Consider the following 24,820-nt stretch of genomic DNA (forward strand, 5'->3'; position numbering starts at 1 on the left):
TTTCCATTGTCTGGACCTTAACTTGAATACTAATGGTTGGATTTCAATACAACTTCATACAATGGTCAAGCACATTGAGAGGAAGTGCAGTGCACAAAAACCATAACTCCATCTTGACTAATTACAGAGTTATTGCCCTTTGTTGCTTTTCCTTGTCCGGAGCATAACTTGAAAACTACTGGTTGGAATTCAAAACAACTTAATACAATGGTCAAGCACAATAAGGGAAAGTGCAGTGCTTAAGAACCATAACTCTATTTAAAGTAATCACAGAGTTATTGCCCTTTGTTACTTTTCCATTGCTTTTTTTGTCCAGAACATAACTTGAAGACTAATGGTTGGAATTCAATACCATTTTATACAGTGATCAAGGACATTGAGAGACAGTGCAGTGCACAAGAACCATAACCATATTTGGACTAATTACAGTTATTGCCCTTTGTTACTTTTTTTGTCCAGTGCATAACTTGAAAACTAGTTGTTGGAATACAACTTTATACAATGGTCGAGCGCAATGAGAGGAAGTGCAGTGTACAAAACCCATAACTTCATCTTCAGTATTTGTAGGGTTATTGTCTTTTGTTCCTTTTCCTTGTCCGGTGCATAACTTAAAAACTAATGTTTAGAATTCAAGAAAACAACATTCAATGGTCAAGCACAATCAGAGGAAGTGCAGTGCTAAAAACACGTAACTCTTTTTGGACTATTTCCAGAGTAATTCAATAAAACTTCATCAATGTTCAACCACAAGGAAATGCAACATACAAGAACTCCAACTATCTTTAATTGCCCTCCACCATAACTCTATTTCAGTTCTTTTGCAAGGTATTCTGTTACTAGTAACTTCCTCATTTCGGAAGCAGTCTTGCGGGGGTATTAATCACATTTAGTAATAGTTCTAATTGGATGGTAGTTAAATTTTCAATAAAATCTGTGCTCTTCAGATAAAACCAGAAAGCATAAATGACTTTTGGTTTCTCGCTTCTAGGTCCAAGACAAAATTCTTCATTAAGTGAAAGAGGTCTGGAGGAAACAATGGCTCGTATCAAGGTTTTCGCTTTTCATTCGCCTAAATTTAGCACAATTTTGTATCAAAGCATGTATTTCAGTGATATTTTAGCTGGCAGTTTTTAACAAGATCTATTTTATCCAATACGATCACTTTCCTGAAAGTAACTGACAACTTCTGCATATTAATGTATAGTCATGCAGAATACATGTGAATGTTTTGTATTCTAGCTTACCATGATGAAACCTGATTTAGCCAATGTTTGATCTCTACATTTTAAAATACATAATGTTAATTTATGGATACTAGTAGTTGGTGGTACTATTAAGGTGCTCGTTTGTGCCTGAAATAATGTCCGAAAGGCACCCAAGGTCTTCCTCCATTAGTAAACCGAAAAAAAAATTATTGCACAATATAACAATAATGGGTCTATTGAAAACAAAATAAGATGTTAATATTGAATTTATTCATGTAGTGTACATCATATCATATACACACTTGAAATTCCAACAATAATAAAATTCCTGTACAGAAAACGATGCATTTACAACAGGGGTACCACAGAAATATTACATGTTAGTATGGTAACAATACGAAGTTTATGTAATGCACCTGACTAAACACCGCACCACTTGGGTGTTCATGTACTTTGTTATAGAATGTATGCTAATTTTCAACACTTATATTGTTTATCTATAGCTTACAAAGTTTGTTATCTTTTTTTAAAGAGATATAAATTAAGAAATCAAAACATTTATATTTTTATGAAAAGTCAAATATGCTAAAAAGATCCAAAACAAAGTATGTATAATTTAAATCACATTGGAATATATAAGCACAATGTATCAAATACTATCATGTCCCAGTTAACAGTTTTAGGAAACACTGAATACATACTTTACTTATAAATTTTGTTGTTATAAATTTTAACAAATTGTAAGAAACTTTTCATAGAGCAAAGAAATTATTCAACACTGTATCATTGTTGCTACTACTTTTTCGAATTTTAAACTTTTATTTATAAAAAAAAGTTTTCACAGACTTTCCATTATAAGATCAATGAAAATTTACTTCAACAATTGTATAAATAACTAAACAAAGTTCATTAATATTATTACTTTTCCTATACATTGTAAGTCTAAGAGATAACTTGACTTGTCAAGAAAGATGCCTACACAACATTTTTCTATTCCACACAACATTATTGTATCACACTATAGGCCTACTCGTCAACATAAACTTTAATAAATAAAATCTGTATCACTCACTGTATTATAACCTTCTAGCTCTTAAAAATACTAACATTAACAGAATAATTTTATATATACAAAATGTACCATAATTCAAAGTTTCATTTTTCTCACCAATCATACAAAAATATTCCCATGGAACAATTAGAATTAGAACAAGTAGAACTGAAAACCAGAAACATCATAATTCATTATATACAGGGATTTAAAAGCACTTATTGCAAGCAACAAAACTAGTAACAATTTTATAAATTTCATCCTGATTTCATATCACATCAACAACAAAATACTGTCCATATATTTACAGAACATCTGGAACATATTTTTCATTATTTTTGTGTGTGATATTCTAAGTAGCTTTGAAATACATGTACATTATACTTGGCAAATATTTATTAACACCCACCTCCGATACATATTCATCAATACATTGTACTCAAAGTCTTGGATTCATATTTTGACTTTAAAATACTATACATTTTTCTTATTGCAACTTAATGTTTCATGAAATTTAACACAGTTATATATATCTACATAATAAAATTTCTGCAATGTTTTATCTACAGACTCTTCTTAATTCATTACAGTAACATGCTCATTTTTTGTTTGTTTTCAAGTTGAGGAGAATTTGACAATTATTCCAGAAGATTCATTACTTTCTGCCTTAAATGTAAAGACTGCCCCATTCTTTTTATAAACTGAGTATTACCAATACATTCTGAAAGATATTTTTAGAAATATCTGTGTGCCATGTGGGTTATTGAATTTTCATTAAAAGTAGAAAATGAAATTAGAAACAAGTATGGCAAAATGTGAACTTTTAAAAAAAACTTTTTCTGTACTCTCACATTCACACTTAGATGGGCATACCGTCACTTATAGAAAGTGTTATAAAGCAAGCATCTAGGGAACTTTTTAACACTTCTTTTAATATAGACATCTCCTGTAAGATTTTTTTTATCACATGCGACCAAAATAATGTAAAATCAACCGGACTAATAGAGCTGTTTACATTGTGACATTTTTTCAAATAAAAAAAAATGTATGTAATATAAGAAATACTTAATGGTTGTATTACATTACAAACAAGCAACAACATTTTTGCTTATTTGACAAAGACAGTTTGAGAAGAATATAAATCATTCAAAAGTCTCCACTAAAATAATATTATCATCCCAGTATATAATAATTTGTGATTAATAATGTTAAATATTCCACAATTACTTCTAACATATCAAAATTTAAATAGCTTGTTAAACCTTACCTTGCTTGAAGCAAAAATAATTACCATTTACCACCAGTATAGGGCAAAGCCAGCATGCATATTTGTACAGTCTGACTAGACTCTATACTGTTGCTGATGGTTTACATTTAAATATTGAAATCCTTAAATCATGAATTCAAACAAGGGGCAAAACCATAACAAATTCAGCAGGTCATAGGTTAATTAATGCTGAACAAACCTCAATTTGTTAATTGATTAAATACATGTATATACATGTATATGATACAATATTTGAACACTATCAATGTTAAAAATGATGAGATAATGTATTAGTGATATTTTGTAAATTATTTTATATCTGTCAAAAAAGAAAACATTGTATTATCTTTATATACCTATTATTGGATGGCAGATCATATTTTTGCCATTATTATTCAAAATACACACAAATTACTCATACAGACTTTCAGGTAAAAACATTTATAGTTTAGAAATTGTCAACAGCCTTAAGAACTTTGTCAAAATATTAAAAATTCCCAAAAAAGATATTGAAACAGTATATAATACACGTCATTTCTCACAAAAAGAAGGGCAAACTTGATCACTCATTTACATCTTGATTTGTCACCAACATCCAACAATATTTTATGCATGAAACAAAAATATTTTTATGTTTCACTTTTAATGCTAAAGGCTTTCAAGGCTAATTTTTTTAAGTGCCAAAATAGTTTAACATTTTGCCTGATACCCATCTGTAAAATCTTTATTTGAACATATTTCAACAGAAATTGATGACAAATATAAATAATTCACAAAAAAGATTTGAAACAAAACTAACAAAAACAGAAGAATGAGGGATAGTTATCATGAGCATTTTATAAATTACAGAACTACTTTCATTACGTATATTACAATTCATGATTTCAAAATACAATATAATATTATAGCACTGGCATGAATCACATGGTATTATTTTATCATGTCACCAAATAAATTTTTTTTTTTTCATTATTTCAAGCACTTATTTCAGTTCACATAATTATTAGACAGAACAGAAAACACCGATACAGAAGTCTGATTCACTCGTGTAATTAAAATACAGCAAATAGAGGGGCATCTGAGGCTGAGGGACATCTGAGGCCCTTCTTCACCAGGATACAAATGCTATACCACCATTTGATCTTAATCATGTGACCATAATATGCAACAGGAATTGTACTAACTTTTCAATGAAGTCCATTGAGAAATGCCGGACACCACAAATCAAATAAAAAACTTGTCAATACGGATCTGGGAACTTGGCAACAATACATTTCTGTAAATTTTGTAAAAGTGGAAAAATTGTTATCACCCACCCAATGACATTTGCAAATCCAATAACCAATATTTTTCTTTAAAAAAAAACACGATTATAAATGTTGAAACAAATTGTCAAACCCCATAAAAAATATGTAAACTTTGTATCACTACCAAAGATTTTTAGAGTTCAAGTTAGGAAGATATCCTGTCCTATTGAGACATGTATGTTGAATGCTTATCCCTTTTTAACTATGAATATGTAAAACAACAATCTAAACTCAAACAATGCAGTAGTTCTAAGCAGGTAATATTTCTCAATGTTTCATAGAATCACATGTGTCTGTATTGACTCCTGTGACAACAAGGGAGACCACTTTTTGACCTATTGTTTTAACATTGTTATCTACCCCTGGTTCACATATAACAGTCTCCAGTATTTCATTAACATTCTCCTCTTGTAACATTGCACAGTATTTCTCCGCTGAAAAAAACACAAACACATTCTGAGTTAAGTTTTATCAAAGATTATACATTTTCATAAATAAGAAAAATATGAAATTGCAAAATTCTGAATATCTAAATAAATTTTGACTTTCCTTCAGAACTTCAGGTTCAGAGTACTCAAATCAAACCAAGTCGACAAGACTACATTGCTAAAACCTATTTCAAATTTTAACTTTTTTTAACAATTTGACCAGTCTCTACATATAATTCCATCTGATAAGGTTATAAATATTGTATACAGGTGTAAAGTTTGTAAAATTTGCAATGACCTCTAAACATATAATGACAAGGGATTCTTATTGATATTTTAATTAACAATTTTTTTTCTTTTCTTTATTCAAATTATCAAATGAAAATCATAAGTTTCAATAACATTTTAAGATGAAGGAGAAAATAAAAAGAAAATTTGTATACCATTTTTGGTACAGACATGTAGTATAGCCCACACTGCCCAAAGTTGTACAGCTGGCATGTCTCGTGACCTCAACAGAGGGACAAATGGACTGAACGACCTGTATGCAACCATCTCTCCTCGTGGTTGCTCCCACTTTAGCACCACATTATACTGTAAGTATGACAATTGTATGACAGAAGGATGTACAAATATATTTTTTAAAAAGTTATTAAAAGTTTTGTTAATGTGTATCAGTCAAGGAAACAATAAAGATTTGAACTCCTAGAGTAACTCATGAGACTTAAAGACCTAATGGACTGTGTCTTCTTAATTGTATAGTTATTTGTATCTCTCTCTTTGTAAACGCATGTCTTGGTATTCAAGTCTTTACTTTATTAACTTCAATTTATTTGAAAATTTATTTGTTTTGTACATTGGGGTTTGATATCCTAATTGAGATTTACATTTAGGTTTTAATTTCATTTTGTTTAACACAAAAAACAAAATTCCAGCTCCCCATCATTTTGAGCAACATGCATTATTCTTTATTTCATGAAATCATTAAAAGCTTATTAATAACTATGTAAACCACTAGAGCTCATAAGTTCTACTACTACATTAACAATTTATGCTCTACACCATTAAAAGTTCATCATATAAATTACATCATAAACCATTTAAAGCTCATTAGATCCATTAAATACAGTTGACTCTCGGTAACTCGAAATCCAAGGGACTGGGCATTTTACTTCGAGAGAAACAGAATTCGAGTAAGGTGGATCTGCCGCCATTTCGTTGACATTTGTAGATGTTTATACATGTGCCTGATTGAATGTACAAAGAAGTAGGTTTATTATTGTTGATAGCGGCAATGCTACAATATTTAACCGTTGAAATGACGGTAAATCACTTTCAACTACAAATTATGAACAAAAAAATATATTTAATACATTTATATTAATAGTGAAACATAAACACAAACATTCGTAGAAATGACATAAATGCAAGTTTGTCTGTATTCATCAGTAAAGCACACGTTTATAATAAAAACTCATGACATGTCATTACAATAAAAGCACAATAACACTTTTATTTCAACACCAATTTATCTAATATTTGAAGTGAATTGATCATCGGACGAAAAACGAAAGTAGCAACTATCGTGAACCGGAAGTACATATTAATGTATGCAATATGACGGAACATTAATTATACAAATGTCATTTACGTTGATAACACACATCAATACCTAGGCTGCTTTTTTTACTAACACCTGTCAGACTGGCACAAGTCTTAATTTTGTTATCTGTCAAAACCAATTAAGTCTTGAAACCAATTAAAGCCACTTTTACGACGTGTTAATAATACATGATGACCGGCAATTAAAATTTCTACGGAACGTGTGAATCACAAGAGACAACATCTCACCTTGATGTTGCCGACCTTTGATCAGTCTGCTGTTTTCACAATTCGACTAATTGAGATGAAAATATGTTGGATTTTAATTGACGGGACCAAATTTTCTTTTCGACTAAACAGGAGTCTCGGTAAGTCAAAATTTGACCTAAGCGGAGTTAAAATACAAAGATAAAGAAGGAATTTTGACGGGACTTTAGAAATACTTCGACTTACGCGGAATTTTGAGTAAAGCGATTTTGACTTATTGAGAGTCAACTGTACTGTATAAAAACTGTATAAAAGCTCATTAAATTTTTTTGTAACATACCAGTTCTTGTAGAATATCAGCTCTATCTGTTCCAGCAATGAGCCAATTCTGAGCTCCATCACTGGCAAGATGAGCAACTATCCCTGCAGCAAAATAGCTTACATCTATCTGCTCAGCTTGCAACAGACGTCTGTAAAATATTAATGTTCATGCTTATATTGAAACATTTTGATAACAAATCTAATCAAATAACTTAATTGAAAGAAGGTCTCTTGATGTAATGCCCTTACATGGTCTCAGGATCTTCCTTAACAGGAAAAGTAAAAAAGTTTCCAAATAATCATAAGGTGGTTACGTATGACTTTGAAACTTTTGAACAATATTTCAATGCATTAAACTAACAATCTCATAACAAGGTCGAGAGTTTTTTTTAACATTATATAAAAGGAGCCTATTAAAAGCCTCTTCCAATTGTCGTTTTCTTTAAAATCATGCAGATTTCCACAAAATTCCTTACTTAAACAAGGTTTTTACTTTTGCAAATTTGCAATTTAAGTGATAATTTTTTCCAAAATTAAGAGACTGAGGGCTTTTCCCAATAAAGAGAGAGTGGTCTGTAGACCTAGAATTGTCTGTCTACAGGTTACCGGTCATCAATTAGGTTTCATGATATTAGATTTAAAATATATTTACTAACTTGGCAATCATGAGAAAATCCTCCCTCATCAGAGCCTGCCTGAAAGACTTCACCTCAGCAATGTTATTCTGTAATATTAAAACCAGTGTATTTTCCTTTAAGGCACAATATGCTTCAGAAACCATGAAATTTTTACTTATTTAGAAAGGAAAGATATAAATTTTATTACATTTAAATAATTGTTTTAGAGCATGTAAGATGTTTGTAACCTGATAAAATTAGAGATTGATGTGAAATAATATGTCATTAAAGTAGCAAAATGTAAACAAAGTAGTATTTGAACTTACATATAAAATATCAAATAACTATTATTGTACTAACTGCCAAAGAGCAACAGATGAAACAGATGGTTCAGATAATTGGCCAATGAGTAACTTTTTGGAAACTTATAAAAGTACACCACTAATTAAAAGTTTTAGAAGTGTTTCTGAGGCATAATGGGCCTTTGATATAGGCAAACCAAAACATCACTCAGATTAATTAATTCAATTCATCAAGGAAAAAAGAATTCATCAATTCAATAAGTAATAAATTCAAGAATTTGTTGATATTACAGTGAATCATGATGCAAACTCAACTGTAATCATTTAACACTTGAAATCCCCCATCACTTGTCAATAAACACTCTATATTTTAATGCAAACAAGTTCACTTTAACCCTTTACCACATATATACGCGAAACAACGCACTTTCGACCCCCCCCCCTTTTTTTGGGGCCTCAAATAGTGAAAAAATGTCCTATTTGGGCCCTAAACATAAGTTTTCGTTTGAGAAATGTTGCTAAAAAAATTGAACACTTTTTCGGCGCCGCCCCCATCCAAAAGATACATCAGGGGGTTGCCAGAAGGGGGATGTGCCCCCTTCTGTTAGGGGGTTTTGAAGGGGGGCGGCAGTCCCCTCATCGCCAAGAAGATTTTGGACTTGTGAGAGGCTAAAAATGACCCCAGGTCGATCATAATGTAACGTTTAACCAACGCTGAAAAGCCTTTGACTCTATCTCAATCCCTTGAGAAGTTGCAGCACTTTGAAATAAATTTTGATGGAAAAAATCGAGGCAAAATAGTGATTTTTGGCAATTTTGAGATGTCCCCTCGTTGCCATGGTAACGGGAAATTTAAGACTGAGCATGTCGTTACAAAGGCAATGGTCAAGTCAACATTTGTGCCAAGTTTGATAAGTATTGAAGCATTTTTCATAGTTTCATAGCAGTTTGAACTTGTAACAGGAGACTTTTCAGTGAAAACGGCCATTTTTCACAATATGCTCATGGGGGAAAGGGTTAAGAGATTTATCTGAATAAAAAATCAATAAAAAAAAAAGAAGCAATCAAAAATTGGCATAAGAAGCGTAATCTTATTTTTCAATTGCTATATTTCATGTGTTAAAACATAACTTACTAAGAGTCCGAGTATTTTTGTTTCAACTTGTACTCTTGTATCAACTTCCATACTGCTGACAACTTGTAATGTTGTCATGAACAAATCTAGTCCACCTTCATTCAGGAACACTTTACAGGTGGCAGGGGATTCATCTGAAGTGAGACATACATTAACTTTTAGTTGAAACATTTAGTTAGGTCGTCACACTATATTGTTGTTCAGTTTCTTCCCAGTCTGCATATAGCATGGAAATGTCTAGATTCTGAACCAATACTTTGTTTTTCCAGAAGTAAAAGCTAAATTCTTCACATAGTTTTAGCATTAGAGGTCAAAGCAGTGTGAAACATAAACATCAAATTATCCAAAATATCACCATGATTGTGCCACTCTTAGAAGTAAACCACTATAGGCATTCCAACATAACCTCAGCTCTCTAACTTGAGAATTAGATATAAATGTAACTTACATATTCTTCCAAGAATCTAGGCTAATGAACATACACAAACTTTCTTCAATTACTTTAAGCAATGAATAAAATTCATTTGTACTGTAAATGAACTGGAACAATTAATGAACCTGGACAATTAATCATCCTCAAATTCATTCCCGAGTTGAAATTTTCCCATTTGATTCATTAAAAAATTGCCATTAGCCACTTATAATTTTGTCAAATCATCAACAGTTCAACAGCTTACCTGTTAGGTTCCACAGTGCACTAAGTGTAAACTTGAGTGTTATATCAACAATGTTGCTCTCTATTTTTTGTCGTACAAGTTGCAGCATTTTCTTCATGTACCGAGTCTTGGCACCAAGCTGAGATGTCTTCTGAGTAGATATCTAACATATAAACAAAGTTATTGTTGTTTTTTTCCCTTCTTTTTATGTTTCTTTGGATTTACTATAAGTTTAGAACAATTTGTCAGGAATAAACAGTTATCTACAGATCCAAACTCTGCTGAATATGTAAAATGGACTTACGCTGCTTTGAATCAGGAAATGCCCAATATCATTTTAAAGATTTCATATTGAAATATCTAAATCATCCAACAATACAATATAGAGTCTAATCAGCTGTGATTTCTCTATCCAATCCCAATTCTTAAAATATTTGCAGTTTAACAGTTATTGATTGCCAACTTCTGCAAAAGAGTTGCATATCAATAGTGTAAGTTGGAATCTGGGCATGGCTTCATTCAAATCTTTAAGGAGAAAAATATATAGCACCAATGAGTTTGACAAGCAAATCTACAGGTCTAATGATGACCTTACTGGGATTACTGAGCATATAGAAGTAAAAAAGAAATGATAACATGAAAAGAGATATCTATAATTAAATAATCGTTCATCTTTTACTGCATCCCTAGAAAACTACTCTTAGGAAATATTGGAAGTTCTTAAAATCTTGTTGACCTTTACTATAAAATAGTGTGAGGCATTGTAAATGACAAAAATAATCGTGTGAGGCATTGTAAATGACAAAAATAATCACTCCCAATTCTTTAAACAAGCCCTAGAGAAGTTCAAGAATGATGAAAATATCAGACACTGTAATCTAGATCTTATCCAATATAACGAAAAACAGAAACAGCAAAATGTCTTAACATTTTTTTCAAGATTGTTATTTGCCTTGATACACAAATCAATAAAATGCAATAAAGGAGATTTCTTGCATATCAGACAGAATTTTCTACCGTTTACACCGGTGCTAGAAAACTCTGTCTTACACCCCTCATGTAAGACAAGTTGCGTGCTTTTAATGAAATCATTTTAATGCGCCTTTTGAATGAATTATTTTTGAATGAATTGCGTTCTTAGGATGACGTCATTTTACTTTATGAATCAAGTTGTAATTTCATACGCTACTATAAGAAAAAGTTTTCATAATTTCTGATCTGGAAATAATTGATATGTAATATGCAAGAAAAAGAATCAAACACTGGCTGTCGGTACAGACGTGACTTCTAGCTCTCGGGTAACTGTTTAGCAGAAATCTTGGCAGAGCCTCGTTACCTTCTTAAACAGTTACTCTCGAGCTAGATATTCCGGTCTGTACCGGCAGCCAGTGTAAGATTCTTATAATCTTTAGTTTTTATACAAATTTATATTTTAGTTTGATTGCATTGGAAGCTATAAGCTTATTGAAGCATTTATGAATCCTTTCCTGGAAACAACGGCTTACCCCTGACAGGGTTTGAACCCATGCGCCCAGCAATCCTTAGATTACTAGTCTGATGTGTTAACCACTTAACACAATAATCCTAATGACAAAGTGACTTAAATATACATCATTCATTCTATAAGTTTCTGTTATGACAGTAATAAAGTCATATGCAGCTTATCAGCTTGGCTCCATACAGACTGACCTATGTATATTCATTTTGATTAACTTTGTATCTAAACTTATCAGTGTTTACACTACACATGGATCGTCCATCTTCTTATAAAAACTTGAAGACATTAGACATACTTTCATCAAATCAAGAATCATTCAGAACACAAAAGTCAAAAATATTCCAAGGTACTTATTAAGGTAACTGGGCAGACTATTTCTCCATACTGAGCTACCTGGGTAAACATGTCAATCAAGGAGCCTATAGTTACATGAACAATTGCCTTGACTTAACCCTTCAACTACTGGAATCAAAAGTGATTAGTTTTTATGCATGTTCTTGCACTGCTCACTGACTAACTTTAAATTTTCATCTTGACACCCCCAAAATTGATAATAGACTGTAAAATTGAATCTGGGCAAGTATGTTCAATAGATTCAGGAAAGTCAAGGTAATACAAAAGGAAAATATGTACTAACTTTTGCTGCTAGAATAGAGCAGATGGCAACAGACATCCTGTTCATGGAAGGGTCGTCAAACAAACATAAACATTCCATAACCAGTCGAGCACAACGATACCGGTCAAATTGCACGTCTTGTAAAATACGATCACTACATAATGTTAACAAAGCATTCTTCTGTAACTGTAATGAAAGGTAAATTCTTTATAATAAATTCATTAAGAGCTTGAATTTAAATGGCAATACATCTCGTTAAATGTTGATAAACAGAATATATTTTGTAATGATGTTCCATGGTAAAAATCTATTTCATACATGAAATAAATGTCAATAAATGTTTGTATATCTGATAAATAATAACATTCAGCATAATCAAGTATTTAATGGGCATACAAATTAAACTATCCTGTGTTTATGATATAAAACCTCTAGAACTTGTAAAATATTTCTTAAAGAAGAGAGTATGAAGAGAAATAATCAATATTTGTATTTACAATTTAGATGAATAATTTGTAAATTGTTATACTGTCTATAGACAGTGTGAGCCATGTTCCTTTAAAGGTCAAATTATTTTGAGCCATGTTTCTTTAAAGGTCAAATTATTTTGAGCCATGTTCCTTTCCAGGTCAAATTCTTCTGAGCCATGTTCCTTACGAGGTCAAGCTATTTCTCTAAAGTCTATGCCTGACTATCAAGAGGATATGTACAATAACAATCATTTTTTAAAAGATTACCTGTTGATGGTTGGGGAAATTTTCCATCGCTAACAGTGTCAGTTCTATAATCTCTTTCAGACATTGTGGATGTATTTTCTGGCCGAGTTCAGCTTTTGACAGGTTGTATAAACAGGCTGTAGCTGCCATCTGTACTCCTAGTGTTCGAGGATGTAACTTCATAGCTGGTAGCACTAACTAATATATAAAACAAACATTAACTTCATTAGTTCTAAGCACAGGCTAAATATACTTTTCTGGACAATTTTTATTTGATTGCTTACATGGTTTAGGTCATATGGCACCAAAAGAGGAAAGATTATTTTGTTAACCTCGGGTGTACAAAAAAACAGTTGTGAAGTTTTTATTACATACTTTTGCAAAAACTGTTGACAAGTTATATGACCATGTGGGAATGGTTCTTTGCACATAACCTAGCTGCTCAGGTTATATAGACTGTTAAAGGCCCATAATGGGTCATATATTCTGTCAAAATATCTCTATACCTTACATAATATACATAAATCTTACCTTAATTATATCTTCTCTAGGTATGTACATTTCTTGTGTTAAGCTGAACAGTGTGTACAGAGATTTCTGCATATAGAGATGCCGTGTAGTGTATCTCTTCAATGATTCAGTAACTTGTCTCTCATTTGCCTCTCCTGTCACCTGTAACATACAATATATTGTTCTTCTCTATTTTGGTTGTATTTAAGTATTATTAACTCTATCTAGGCCATATCATTATGGCAAATTTCCATCCTTCTTGATGAAGGAAGAACCTCCATTACTAGCATAGGGAGAAACAAACTGGAAGAGCCAAGACCTTTCAAATAAGCAAGCTGGATAGCATCCTATGGGTGGTGAAGGCTAGAGATTTTAAGTCAACTCACAAAAACTCTTTGCCAAAGTGGCTAACCTGTGATACACACCAGATGAGCAAGCCTTGCCGTAAGACTTTTTTTACCATAAACTGTTTTAAATTGCATTTATATAAACACTGTCGAGTGTTTTTGATAAACCACATGCGCATATGAAAAGAAGGTCGCTGACTTATGGTGACTATCAGTTATATCCTTATAACATTAGAGCCATAATGGCCCACCTGAATATTAAGGCTCTTAATTTAAATTGTTAGCAATGAATAAAAAGCAGGTAAATGTCATAATCTGAAACTGATATCATAATGTTCATATTTGCAGATGATCCATTTGAGCTAGAAATCATATAATAATCTTTCTGACTAATTTTCAAGATATTTGGGCTGAAAAAGATACGTATAGAGTGTTAACAATGATTTTTTCATATTATGGCTGCATGACCTGGTTTTTGACCCCAGGTTACCCATATTTAAACTTAAGCATTTACCATACTTTTTTTTTTGAAAAACATAAAGCAAGTTGAAAAATACAACATAAATTTCAGCTGATAACGGAGCTTTCATAAAAATGTACAGGGAGGAACGAAGAACAGTATCATTGACAGACAAAGTTCCCAGATATCCCTGTTTGTTTATTTCTCTAGGAAGATAGAAACTTAAAGAATTGCTACATCTTCAACAACCTTTCTTGTCTGGTCTTCCAACACAAACATTCTGACAAAAGTTTTGATTAAAGAGTTTATCATGTGACAGTCTTAGGAGCTTAAGAAAACATACAGGCTGTTTTTTTTCCCACAAATTATTTTAGCTTTTGAATTTGTATCATATCTATGATATAATCACCTCATCTGATAAAACTTTATCGCAAAAAAAATCATTTTAAGACTAGCCTGTGAGAATTTTATTAGTTATAAATCATTTTCTAATCCAGTTCCTATAGTAACCAGTAAAAGTGTCATATGAGGCTCAAACCCTTGCTCCCTTTACTGGGAGGCAGAACCATTTATCACTAGGTGAACACTCTCTATAAGAAAATTCACAGTGTAGTCTTCAATTTTATAAAGATATTACATACTTTAAAGTAAATTAGAAGACACTTTCTTCTACCTGATGTTTTTTGTAACTTTCTCAATATTAAAGAAAGTCACTCGTTTCTCTCAGGTTAAATGGTTCTATCTAGAAAATGCTGTCAGTGACAACAACCAGTGTTTGATTTTTTTTTCTTTTTCACTACATAAACATCATATAATATTTCTACTTATAGTATCATAGGAATATAAAACTTCATTTGCAATAGCAATCTGATACATGTATCATCCTTATTTGCACACAATTCATCCATAAAAGGCATGCCGTAAAGACATCAGATACACAGGTAGAACTTAAGATAAATCTAACTTGCCGTTTTAGGTTAACCCAATATGGACAAACCAACAGACAGCCGGACTGAAGGACAGACTTTTCAATTACTATATGCCTAGTGGCATAAAAAAATAAATTATAATGAAAATGTGAACCAGATCACTTGATGAACTCTTCCTTGAAAGTTTGGTTGAAAATAGATATATAAAGAGACGTTTCACAAAGAAAAAGATGCTGAGTCTGCCCTCAAACATTAACATACTATATTTTTTGAAAAAACATAAAACAAGATTGAAGTTAGAACATGAATTTCAGCGGATAACTGAGTTTTTGCTAAAAATGTACAGGGAGGAACGAAGAACAATATCATTGACAGACAAAGTTCCCAGATATCCCTGTTTGTTTATTTCTCTAGGAAGACAGAATCTTAAAGAATTGCTACATCTTCAACAATCTTTCTAGTCTGGTCTTCCAAAGGACATATTCTGACAAAAGTTTATATTAAAGAATTCATCATGAGACAGTCTTAGGAACTTTAGAAAACATACAGGCTGATTTTCTCAAAAATAATTTCTGTTTTGGATTTTTTTATCAAATCTATGGTATAATCACTTCATCTGATAAAACTTTATCACAAAAAAGGTTCAATTAAGACTAGCTTATGACAATTTTATTAGTTATAATCATTTTCCAATCCAGTTCCCACTTACGAACTTTCGCTATACGTATATGCAGTATTTCGATAGAGCGGAAGTCAGTGCGCGAGCATGCGCTTTGCCATATCTCGTTCAGTTACCGCTCACGTTTTAAACTCGGTTGCTATGAAGCGACCCTAAGTGTACATGGCTTTTACAAATAAAATATCAGACAAACACATTAAAACAATACACATAAACTACACATAGTTGTTTTCCATATTAATATTTTGCATTTGAAACTGATAGTCAAACAAATATCTCAATATTCTTACCGATTTAATGTATTGTTAACATGTGATGACAGCAACGCTGTGTGTTAGATTACTTTCGGTTCAGAAAATTCATTTGTTTACCATCAAAACTCATATGTTTACCATAGGAACCATATATAGATAGAAAGCAAATTAAACAAAGGTAAAGAAAAAATTGTCCGTTTCTGAATAAAAAATCGAATAAATAAATACAAAGTCTTTTTAAAAAGTCCCTTCTTTGAGTTCATTTGAAAGGGGAATAATTTGGTGGAATTTTAGACAGGGAAACAGGGAGTTATCTTTCATGGCTAGGGAATATGGCCGACTGAAACCATGCAAGCAAGTTTGTAAGTGGTTCCTATACTTACCAGTGTAAGTGCCATATAAGGCTCAAACCCTTGCCCCCTTTACTGAGAGGCAGAACCAATTATCACTAAGCCATCACTCTCTATCAGAAAATTCACAGTGTAGTCTTCAAATTTATAAAGATATTACATACTTCAAAGTAAATTAGAAGACACTTTCTTCTACCTGATGTTTTTTGTAACCTTCTCAATATTAAAGAAAGTCACTCGTTTCTCTCAGGTTAAATGGTTCTATCTACAAAATGTTGTCAGTGACAACAACCAGTGTTTGATTTTCTTTCTAGCATATTACATAACAAGGGTGCCATAGTCACAAAATACGCCCGTTTACGAAAAAGCTTTAGATGGAGATGGGGGCATTATGGATAAGTGTTATCTAGCAAGCAAGTTTTTATTCTTGGCACTGTGTTGTTAAATGAACCTTAAAACAAATCAATAGGGAAGATATGCACAGAATGTGTGACCTTGACCTTGGTCGCAGGGACCTGAATTTTATGCACGGCACTCAGCCTCATAATGATGAACATTTGTGCCAAATTATATTGAAATCCCTCTATGCATGTAGAAGTTTTGCTCCAGACAAGTGTTTTTCTATGAGCTCTAACTGTGACCTTCACCTTTGACCTAGAGACTTGGTTTATGTGCAGGGCACTACGTCTCATGGTGGTGAACAATTCTATAAAAAGTAACATTAAAATTCCTCCATGCATGTAGAAAATATGCTCCGGACAAACATCTGGATATTTAATCATCTCCAGTGACCTTGACGTTGCAAATATTAACCTAAATTAAATGTGTAACACCTGTAGTCATGATAGTTACCATTTGTGCTACAATCCATCAATAAATGATGACTAAATGGTCCCTAGAACCATCTTCAAATTTTTATCTGAACTTTGACCTCTATGTGTAACCTTGACTTTGGTCGCAGGGATCTGAATTTTGCATGCGACACTCAGCCTCACAATGGTGAACATTTGTGCCAAGTTATATTGAAAACCCCCTATGAATGTAGAAGTTTTGCTCCGGACAAGCGTTTTTCAATGAGCTCTAAGCGTGACCTTGACCTTTGACCTGGAGACCTGGATCATGCATGGAGCAATACATATCATGGTGGTGAACATTTCCATAAAGTATTATAAAAATTCTTCCATACATGTAGGAGATATGCTCCAGACAAAATCTGGATATTTCACCATCTTTAGTGACCTTGACCTTGCATATATTGACCTAAAGTACATGTTGTCAGACAGCCGTAGTCATTATAATGACCATTTGTTTACAATCCTCAATATATGATGATTAAATCGTCCCTATACACATCTTCATATTTTTATCTTTTTTTAAACGGGCGTACAAAAAGTACATGTAATTTAATAACTAAAAAATTCTGATTTAAGATTTTATTTCTAGGGAAATACATTTCATTACAATTCTTAATCTTTGAATGAGCTGAACTGATATTTACTTGAAAATTAAAATATAATTAAATTTCTATGAGAAAGTATTTACATTTGATAAGGTAATTACTGTATGATCTTTATGAACAAATACCAAGTCTACAGAACACCATAGTTATCACAGTTAAGAATCTTGACCAATGAATGAAACATGTGTAAATAAATGTTACATTCTTTAGAACATACTCAAGTCCAAGAAAGAGGATTATTTCATGCCCTTTGATTAAATTCTATTTTTTAGAATTGAAAGTGAAAATAGATCAAGGGGAGTAATTGTGCAAGTCATTTATGAACAAAGTAATAACTTTGTTGTCTCCCTTTGATTAAATTCTATTTACAAAATCTGGATATTTCATCATCTTTAGTGACCTTGACCTTGTATATATTGACCTAAATTATATGTATCACAGCCATAGTCTTGATAATGACCATTTGTGTTACAATCCCTCAATAAATGATGACTAAATGGTCCATATACACATCTTCATATTTTTATCTGAACTTTGACCTCTATATGTGACCTTGACCTTGGCCGCAAGGACCTGAATCTTGCACGCGACACCTGCCTCACAATGGTGAACATTTGTGCCAAGTTATATTGAAATCCCTCTATACATGTGGAAGTTTTGCTCCGGACAAGCATTTTTCAATGAGCTCTAAGTGTGACCTTGACCTTTGACCTAGAGACCTGGTTCATGTGCGCGACACTGCTCCTCATAGTGGTGAGCATTTATATGAAGTTTCATTAAAATCCCTCCATACATGTAGGAGATATGCTCCGGACAAAATTGGACGCCGCCCGCCCGCCCGCCCCGCCAGGGGCTTTCCCATAATACGTCCCGTTTTTCAAACGGGCGTATAAAAATCATATAATATTTTTACTGATAATATCATATGAATGAACATTACTTGTCTTCATTGGCAATAGCACTCTAATATCATCCTTATTTGCTTATTCATTTTGGACACAGGTGACCCACATTCGAACTTGAGCTAGAAATCATCAAAACAACCTTTCTCACCAATTTCCAGGATATTTGGGCGGAAACAGTACCCACTAAAATGTTAACAAGATATTTCTAATTTTAGCTCCTGTGACAAAGTATTTCATCCAAGATGACCCACATTCGAACTCGTCCAAGCAAAATTTTGCAAAAAGAAAAAGATGCTCAGTCTGCCCTCAAACATAAACCATACTATATTTTCTTTAAACATAAAACAAGTTGGAAGTCATAACATGATTTCAGCCTATAACTGAGCTTTTGCTAAAAATGAACAGGGAGGAACGAAGAACAATATCATTGACAGACAAAGTTCCAAGATGTCCCTGTTGTTTATTTCTCTAGGAAGATAGAATCTTAAAGAATTGCTACATCTTCAACAACCTTTTTAGTCTGGTCTTCAAATGCAAACAGTCTAACAAAAGTTTAAATTAAAGAATCCATCATGGGATAGTCTTAGGAATAGGAACTTAAGAAAACATACATGGGCTGTTTTTCTCACAAATAATATCTGCTTTTGAATTTTTATCAGATATATAATTTCTGCTTTTGAATTTTTATCAGATATATAATTTCTGCTTTTGGAATTTTATCAGATTAATGGTATAATCACCTCATCTGATAAAACAAAAAAAATAAAAGCAAAAAAGAACTTAAGACTACCCTTTAAGAATTTTATTAGTTTAAATCATTATCCAATCCAGTTCCTATACTAACCAGTACAAGAACAGTTAATAAGGCTCAAACCCTTGCTCCCTTTATTGAGAGGCTGAACCATTTATCACTATGTGAACATGCTCAATAAGACAATTCTCAGTGTAGTCTTTAATTTTATAAAAATATTACATACTTTAAAGTAAATTAGAAGACACTTTATTCTACCTGATGTTTTTTGTAACTTTCTCAATATTAAAGAAAGTCACTCGTTTCTCTCAGGTTAAATGGTTCTATCTACAAAATGTTGTCAACGACAACAACCAGTGTTTGATTTTCTTTTCTTGCATATTACATAAAAAACATATAATATCTCTACTGATAATATCATATGAATGAACATTACTTGTCTTCATTGGCAAAAGCACTCTAATATCATCCTTATTTGCTTATTCATTTTTGATACAGGTGACCCACAATCGAACTTGAGCTAGAAATCATCAAAACAACCTTTCTCACCAATTTCCAGGATATTTGGGCGGAAACAGTACCCACTAGAATGTTAACAAGATTTTTCTAATTTTAGCTCCTGTGACAAAGTATTTCATCCAAGATGACCCACATTCGAACTCGTCCAAGCAAAATTTTGCAAAAAGAAAAAGATGCTCAGTCTGCCCTCAAACATAAACCATACTATATTTTCTTTAAACATAAAACAAGTTGGAAGTCATAACATGATTTCAGCCTATAACTGAGCTTTTGCTAAAAATGTACAGGGAGGAACGAAGAACAATATCATTGACAGACAAAGTTCCCAGATATCCCTGTTTGTTTATTTCTCTAGGAAGACAGAAACTTTAAGAATTGCTACGTCTTCAACAACCTTTCGAGTCTGGTCTTCCAACACAAACATTCTGATAAAAGTTTATATTAAAAAATATATCATGTATTAGGAGCTTAAGAAAACATACAGGCTGTTTTTTTTTCCACAAATTATTTTAGCTTTTGAATTTGTATCATATCTATGATATAATCACCTCATCTGATAAAACTTTATAGCAAAAAAATTTAATCATTTAAGACTAGACTGTGAGAATTTCATTAGTTAAAATCATTTTCGAAATCCAGTTCCTATAGTAACCAGTACAAGTGTCATACGAGGCTCAAACCCCTGCTCCCTTTACTGGGAGGCAGAACCAATTATCACTAGGTGAACACTCTTTATAAGAAAATTCACAGTGTAGTCTTCAATTTTATAAAGATATTTCATACTTTAAAGTAAATTAGAAGACACTTTCTTCTTCCTGATGTTTTTTGTAACCTTCTCAATATTAAAGAAAGTCACTCGTTTCTCTCAGGTCAAATGGTTCTATCTACAAAATGTTGTCAACGACAACAACCAGTTTTAAATTTGTTTACTTGTATATTATATAAAAATCATAAAATATTTCTACTTACAGTAGCACTTTATTTGCAATAGCGATCTAATGTCATCCTAATTTGCACAACTTAGTTTTTGACCTAGGTGACCCATATTCAAACTTCGACTAGAAATCATCAAAATAACCTTTCTGACCAGTTTCCAGAATATTTGGACCGAAACAGTAACCACTACCACTAAAATGCTTTTCTTTATTTGGCTCCAATCAAAATTTATAGTTCTTCATCCGAGATGACCCATGTTTAAACTTGTCCAAGCAAAAACTTGCACAAAGGAAAAGATGCTCAGCCTGCCCTCCAACATATACCATAATATATTTTTTGAAAAACATAAAACAATGACACAATATGAATTTTATCTGATAACTGAGCTTTTGCTAAAGTTAAAAATGTACAGGGAGGAACGAAGAACAATATCATTGACAGACAAAGTTCCCAGATATCCCTGTTTGTTTATTTCTCTAGGAAGATAGAATCTTAAAGAATTGCTACATCTTCAACAACCTTTCTAGTCTGGTCTTCCAATGCAAACATTCTGATAAAAGTTTAAATTAAAGAATTATCATTTGACAGTGAGCCTGTGAGAATTTCATTAGTATAAATCATTTTCCAATCCAGTTCCTATAGTAACCAGTACAAGTATTATATAAGGCTCAAACCCTTGCTCACTTTACTAAAAGGCAGAACCATTTTTCACTAGGTGAACACTCTCAATCAGAAATTTTTTTCAGTGTAGTCTTCAATTTTATAAAGATAGTACATACTTTAAAGTAAATTAGAAGACACTTTCTTCTACCTGATGTTTTTTGTAACCTTCTCAATATTAAAGAAAGTCACTCGTTTCTTTCAGGTTAAATGGTTCTATCTATATCTGCAAAATGCTGTCAGTGATAACAACCAGCATTTGATTTTCTTTCTTGCATATTACATAAAAATCATATAATATTTTTACTTATAGTATCATATGAATGAACAACTTCATTTGCAATAGCACTCTAATATTATCCTTATTTGCCCTTTTGTTTTTGACATAGGTGACCCACATTCGAACTTGAGCTAGAAATCATCAAAACAACCTTTCTGACCAATTGCCAGGATATTTGAGCGGAAACAGTAGCCACTAGAATGTTAACAAGATTTTTCTAATTTTAGCTCGTGTGACATAGTATTTCATTGCAGATGACCCATGTTCGAACTCGTCCAAGCTGAATTTTGCACAAAGAAAAAGATGCTCAGTCTGCCCTCAAACATAAACCATACTATATTTTCTTTAAACATAAAACAAGTTGAAAGTCATAACATGATTTCAGCATATAACTGAGCTTTTGCTAAAAATGTACAGGGAGGAACGAAGAACAATATCACTGAGAGACAAAGTTCCCAGATATCCCTGTTTGTTTATTTCTCTAGGAAGATAGAATCTTAAAGAATTGCTACATCTTCAACAACCTTTCTAGTCTGGTCTTCCAATGCAAACATTCTTATAAAAGCTTCTATTAAAGAATTTATCATGAGACAGTCTTAGGAAACTTAAGAAAACATTCAGGCTGTTTTTCTAACACATAATTTCTGCTTTTAATTTTTTTTTTCAAAGCTATGGTATAATCACCTCATCTGATAAAATTTTTCATTTAAGAATAGCCTGTGAGAATTTTATAAGTTTAAATCATTTTCCAACCCAGTTCCTATACTAACCAGTATAGGTGTCATATATGAGGCTCAAACCCTTGCTCTCTTTACTGAGAGGCAGAACCAATTATCTCTATATGAAAAATTACAGTGTGGTCTTCAAATTTATAAAGATATTACATACTTCAAAGTAAATTAGAAGACACTTTCTTCTACCTGATGTTTTTTGTAACCTTCTCAATATTAAAGAAAGTCACTCGTTTCTCTCAGGTCAAATGGTTCTATCTAGAAAATGGTGTCAACAACAACAACCAGTGTTTAATTTTTTTTTCTTTTTCATTGCATAAAAATCATATAATTCCACTTATAGTATCATAGGAATGTAAAACTTCATTTGCAATAGCGCTCTAATATCATCCTTATTTGCACATAATTCATCCATAAAAGGCATGCCATAAAGACATCAGACACACAGGTAGAACTTAAGATAAATCTAACTTGCAGTTTTAGATTAACCCAATATGGAAAAACCAACAAACAGCCAGACTAAAGGACAGAATCTTCAAGAATTGCTACATCTTCAACAACCTTTCTAGTCTGGTCTTCCAATGCAAACACTTTTATAAAAGTTTCTATTAAAGAATTTATCATGAGACAGTCTTAGAAAATTTAAAGGGAAAGACAAGGTTAAAATGAAAACTTGATTTCAGAAAAAGAATACTATAAATAATAAGTCTGCAAATTTTCTGCCGCCAAATAATAATATTAAACGAATGATAACAAAATTTAAATCGCTAAATCACCGATTTCTACAAATCGGTAAGCGCGGCCATGTTTGTGTATTGGCCGTATAAAAACAGGTGCGCGTGATGTCATTTCCCCACATCTTTTAGATTCATGATAAATCTAGTTGAATCGTAAAGAAATATTAATGTAATAAAGTATTGATCAGACAATTTAATTTTCACAGGAGGTGTAGAGGAGATTTTTTATGGTTCAAAATACGTAACAATATAAAAAAAAAAATAATAATAATAAAAAATAAAGAAACGTACGGCTAGCCAAAAGCTCTAGCCGTACGTGAGTCACGAACGACTAGCCAGGACGCACTGTATTGTCTAGCCGTACGGCAATTTTCAAAATTATATGGAAGTCGAACGTTATAAAATTGTTGATTTTCATGCTTATCATTTGTTGTTTAATTTGTATGAATTATTAAATAATTTTTGTTAATTTTAAGCACATGGATCGAATAAAAATTGATCGGAGTGGAATAAATAAATAAAAAGAACATTGAATGGGAAAAACCGGTGAAATGCAAAAATAATTATATAATTTTCAAAACAGTAGATAAATATCGAACATAAAAGCACAGTCAATCAATTAATTGACAATAGAATTTTAGAATGCCTTTCACGGAACATGCAAACTTTCCTTTATACAGTACCGTCGGTAATTGTCGCAATTATCAAGAGCCTAACAACAATCATTTTCAGTGTTTGTTGTTGTTGTTGTTTTTTTACATATAAAAGGTGTCGAAAATTAAACTTAATGAAACAAAAAAGGATTCTTATCAAAAATTTGTAAACTATTTCAATTGGTGTAAATGCAAGCAAAGGCTTTTTTTTCTCGACATCTTGCGATGACAAAGATCGATATATATAGCGATCAAGGCGATTAATCTCTAAAAAGTTAACATCCAAAGACAATTAATGCTGTTTCTTGGTTAAAATCCTCGCTTAAAGTCATAAAATAACATATGCATTTTCGACTTCCATAAAATTTTGAAAAGTGCCGTACGGCTAGCCAATACAGCGTGTCCTTGCTAGTCGTACGTGACTCACGTACGGCTAAAACTTTGGCTAGCCGTACGGGCCCGTACGCTAGCCACTTCCATTATAAAAACCCTACTAAAAACGTGTTCTTAATAGTACATATCATTAATTTTTTTGCAGTTTGATTCTGACTTTCAAATTTAAAGGTGTGAACAATGTTATAATTGATGTACACATTTCAAAAATATCAGCAACTGTTTTGTAAAAAGTAAATTGTTAACATGTCTGTCAACGTAAAATGCTGCGCATCGTAATCGTAGCCTAATATTAACTGCAGGGAAATCATTTTTATTGGCTGCTCAAAAATCTAATTT

The 24,820-nt window shown here is 32.1% G+C and overlaps 1 protein-coding gene across 1 annotated transcript in view; it reads right to left on the minus strand.

Annotated features, from left to right (window-relative positions):
• Positions 1-1,455: 1,455 nt before the first annotated feature.
• Positions 1,456-24,820, minus strand: part of LOC132719728 (protein zyg-11 homolog B-like) — a 41,169-nt gene continuing 17,804 nt past the window's right edge. Inside the window, exons 4-12 of the mRNA XM_060703577.1 lie at positions 13,460-13,600; positions 12,950-13,126; positions 12,234-12,398; positions 10,120-10,261; positions 9,443-9,576; positions 8,045-8,112; positions 7,408-7,537; positions 5,702-5,852; positions 1,456-5,264 (exon numbers count right to left, since the gene is read on the minus strand). Of these exons, the coding sequence (XP_060559560.1) occupies positions 5,098-5,264; positions 5,702-5,852; positions 7,408-7,537; positions 8,045-8,112; positions 9,443-9,576; positions 10,120-10,261; positions 12,234-12,398; positions 12,950-13,126; positions 13,460-13,600 (1,275 nt within the window). The 3' untranslated portion in view covers positions 1,456-5,097. The remainder of the gene's footprint in view (positions 5,265-5,701; positions 5,853-7,407; positions 7,538-8,044; positions 8,113-9,442; positions 9,577-10,119; positions 10,262-12,233; positions 12,399-12,949; positions 13,127-13,459; positions 13,601-24,820) is intronic.

The sequence above is a fragment of the Ruditapes philippinarum genome, unplaced genomic scaffold, assembly GCF_026571515.1.
Source record: "Ruditapes philippinarum isolate M1 unplaced genomic scaffold, ASM2657151v2 ctg2458_1_1_1_1, whole genome shotgun sequence".
Taxonomy (NCBI): domain Eukaryota; kingdom Metazoa; phylum Mollusca; class Bivalvia; order Venerida; family Veneridae; genus Ruditapes; species Ruditapes philippinarum.